Consider the following 1,646-nt stretch of genomic DNA (forward strand, 5'->3'; position numbering starts at 1 on the left):
GCGGGAGCCGGACCCGAGCCCGCTGAAGGCGCGCGTCAACAGCCAGGGGCGCCTGTACTTCGGCTCCAGCATCAGGATCAACAACGGCGCCTTCGAGAAGCAGAGCAACCTCCCCAGCAACAACCTCATGAGCGCCACGCCGAAGCTGGTGCGCGGCCCGACGCTGGGGGAGCTGCTGCACCGGGGGGACGTCGTCACCTCCTCCAGCAGGTCCTACGGCGTCCCCAACACGCGGGATCCTGACGCCTCGCAGAGGTTCAGCCAGAGACAGGCAGACGGGGGCGATGCCCCGACGCACGAGGTGCCCCGCAGCAGGTCCTTCTCGGAGCAGAACCTGACGCCGTCCCGCAGGAGCACCGCCAACATCTCGCAGCTGAGCGCCAAGGGCCTTAGCAACGAGCTCGGCGCCTCCGGCCGCGCCCGCCCCGTGGTGGGCAAGCCGCCGACGCCCGTGCCGCAGCGCTCCGCCCGAATCGTTAACTCGCGCCGACAGTCGTTCCGACAGATGAACATCAACCGCGAAGGAAGGAACAGTGTGAGAAACAGTAATCAAAGTACAACTCAAAATGGATCGATAAGAAACATTCCGGACGCTGTAAATAGAAATATCAATCATCCGGAACATACGTATGACCTAGATGTCGTAGAAAACGGGAATAGTTGCTCATTGAGCCGACCCAACGAAAATGGGAAACCAAAAAGTTCAAAGAATACAGGTAAGACTTACCCAAATCTGTCCCGTATCCAGCGTGAACAACGAATGACGAATATATTGACAATAGTCAGTTAGTTAAGTTTAAAATATCAGCAGAAATGGAATCTGTTTTTTTCTTCTTGTTTTAGATATTAAGCAAATCCTCATTTGATATTACACCACTTGCATCAAACCAAATTACTGAGCAGGACTATTAGGATATAGTGTATCATACTTATCAATTGCTTCTTGAAAGAGGAGGCACTTGTTTCTCTCAAATAATATTGAGATTATATTAAGCTCCTTTACACATTTATTACTCTTTACACAACCATAAACACGGTAACAATCATACAAAGGTGAAATGAAATGAATTAATTTTCTCATTCATAACTTTTCTCCACATTTGTCATATTTTGTGCCGAAGTTCAATATTTTGTCGTTAGATCTGATTATTATTTAAGTAAACGAGACACGTCGGTATTACAAATATCAAAATGTAATTTGATTGGCTTTTTCCTAATATTTTCACCAATATATCTCAGACTCATAAAAGACTTGCTATTAATCTGGTATCTAGTGGAAGTGCGATATATCTATTTTAGTGTGGTTAGTTCACAAAATGAATATGGTGAATCCCCCAGAGACGAGGATTAAACTCATGCTAGATGATACACCTTCCTTTGTTTCCTGTTTGACGAGGCAACACATAATACCGATACAGTCTGAATTTCAGGACACAGTGTCAGTTCTTGTCCTCTAAAGGAAACTTTTAGGATTTACGACTAAGTTACCTTATCTTTCTTTCTTCTTAGGGATAATTTGGGTTATTTCAAGTTGGAATTTTGACAGTGAATCCCTTTACAAATAGCTTATTATCTGCTACATAATTATATTCTCTTATTATAAGAAGCTTTGTTCAGCATTTCAGACTCTAACGTACATTACATTA

General features: G+C 44.9%; 1 protein-coding gene across 1 annotated transcript in view; it reads left to right on the forward strand.

The window, feature by feature from the left end:
• LOC119594872 (proton channel OtopLc-like) overlaps positions 1 to 1,646 on the forward strand; it is a 98,349-nt gene that overhangs the window by 545 nt on the left and 96,158 nt on the right. Inside the window, exon 3 of the mRNA XM_037943951.1 lies at positions 8 to 716. Within this exon, the coding sequence (XP_037799879.1) occupies positions 8 to 716 (709 nt within the window). The remainder of the gene's footprint in view (positions 1 to 7; positions 717 to 1,646) is intronic.

Source organism: Penaeus monodon, chromosome 34 (genome assembly GCF_015228065.2).
Source record: "Penaeus monodon isolate SGIC_2016 chromosome 34, NSTDA_Pmon_1, whole genome shotgun sequence".
Taxonomy (NCBI): Eukaryota; Metazoa; Arthropoda; class Malacostraca; order Decapoda; family Penaeidae; genus Penaeus; species Penaeus monodon.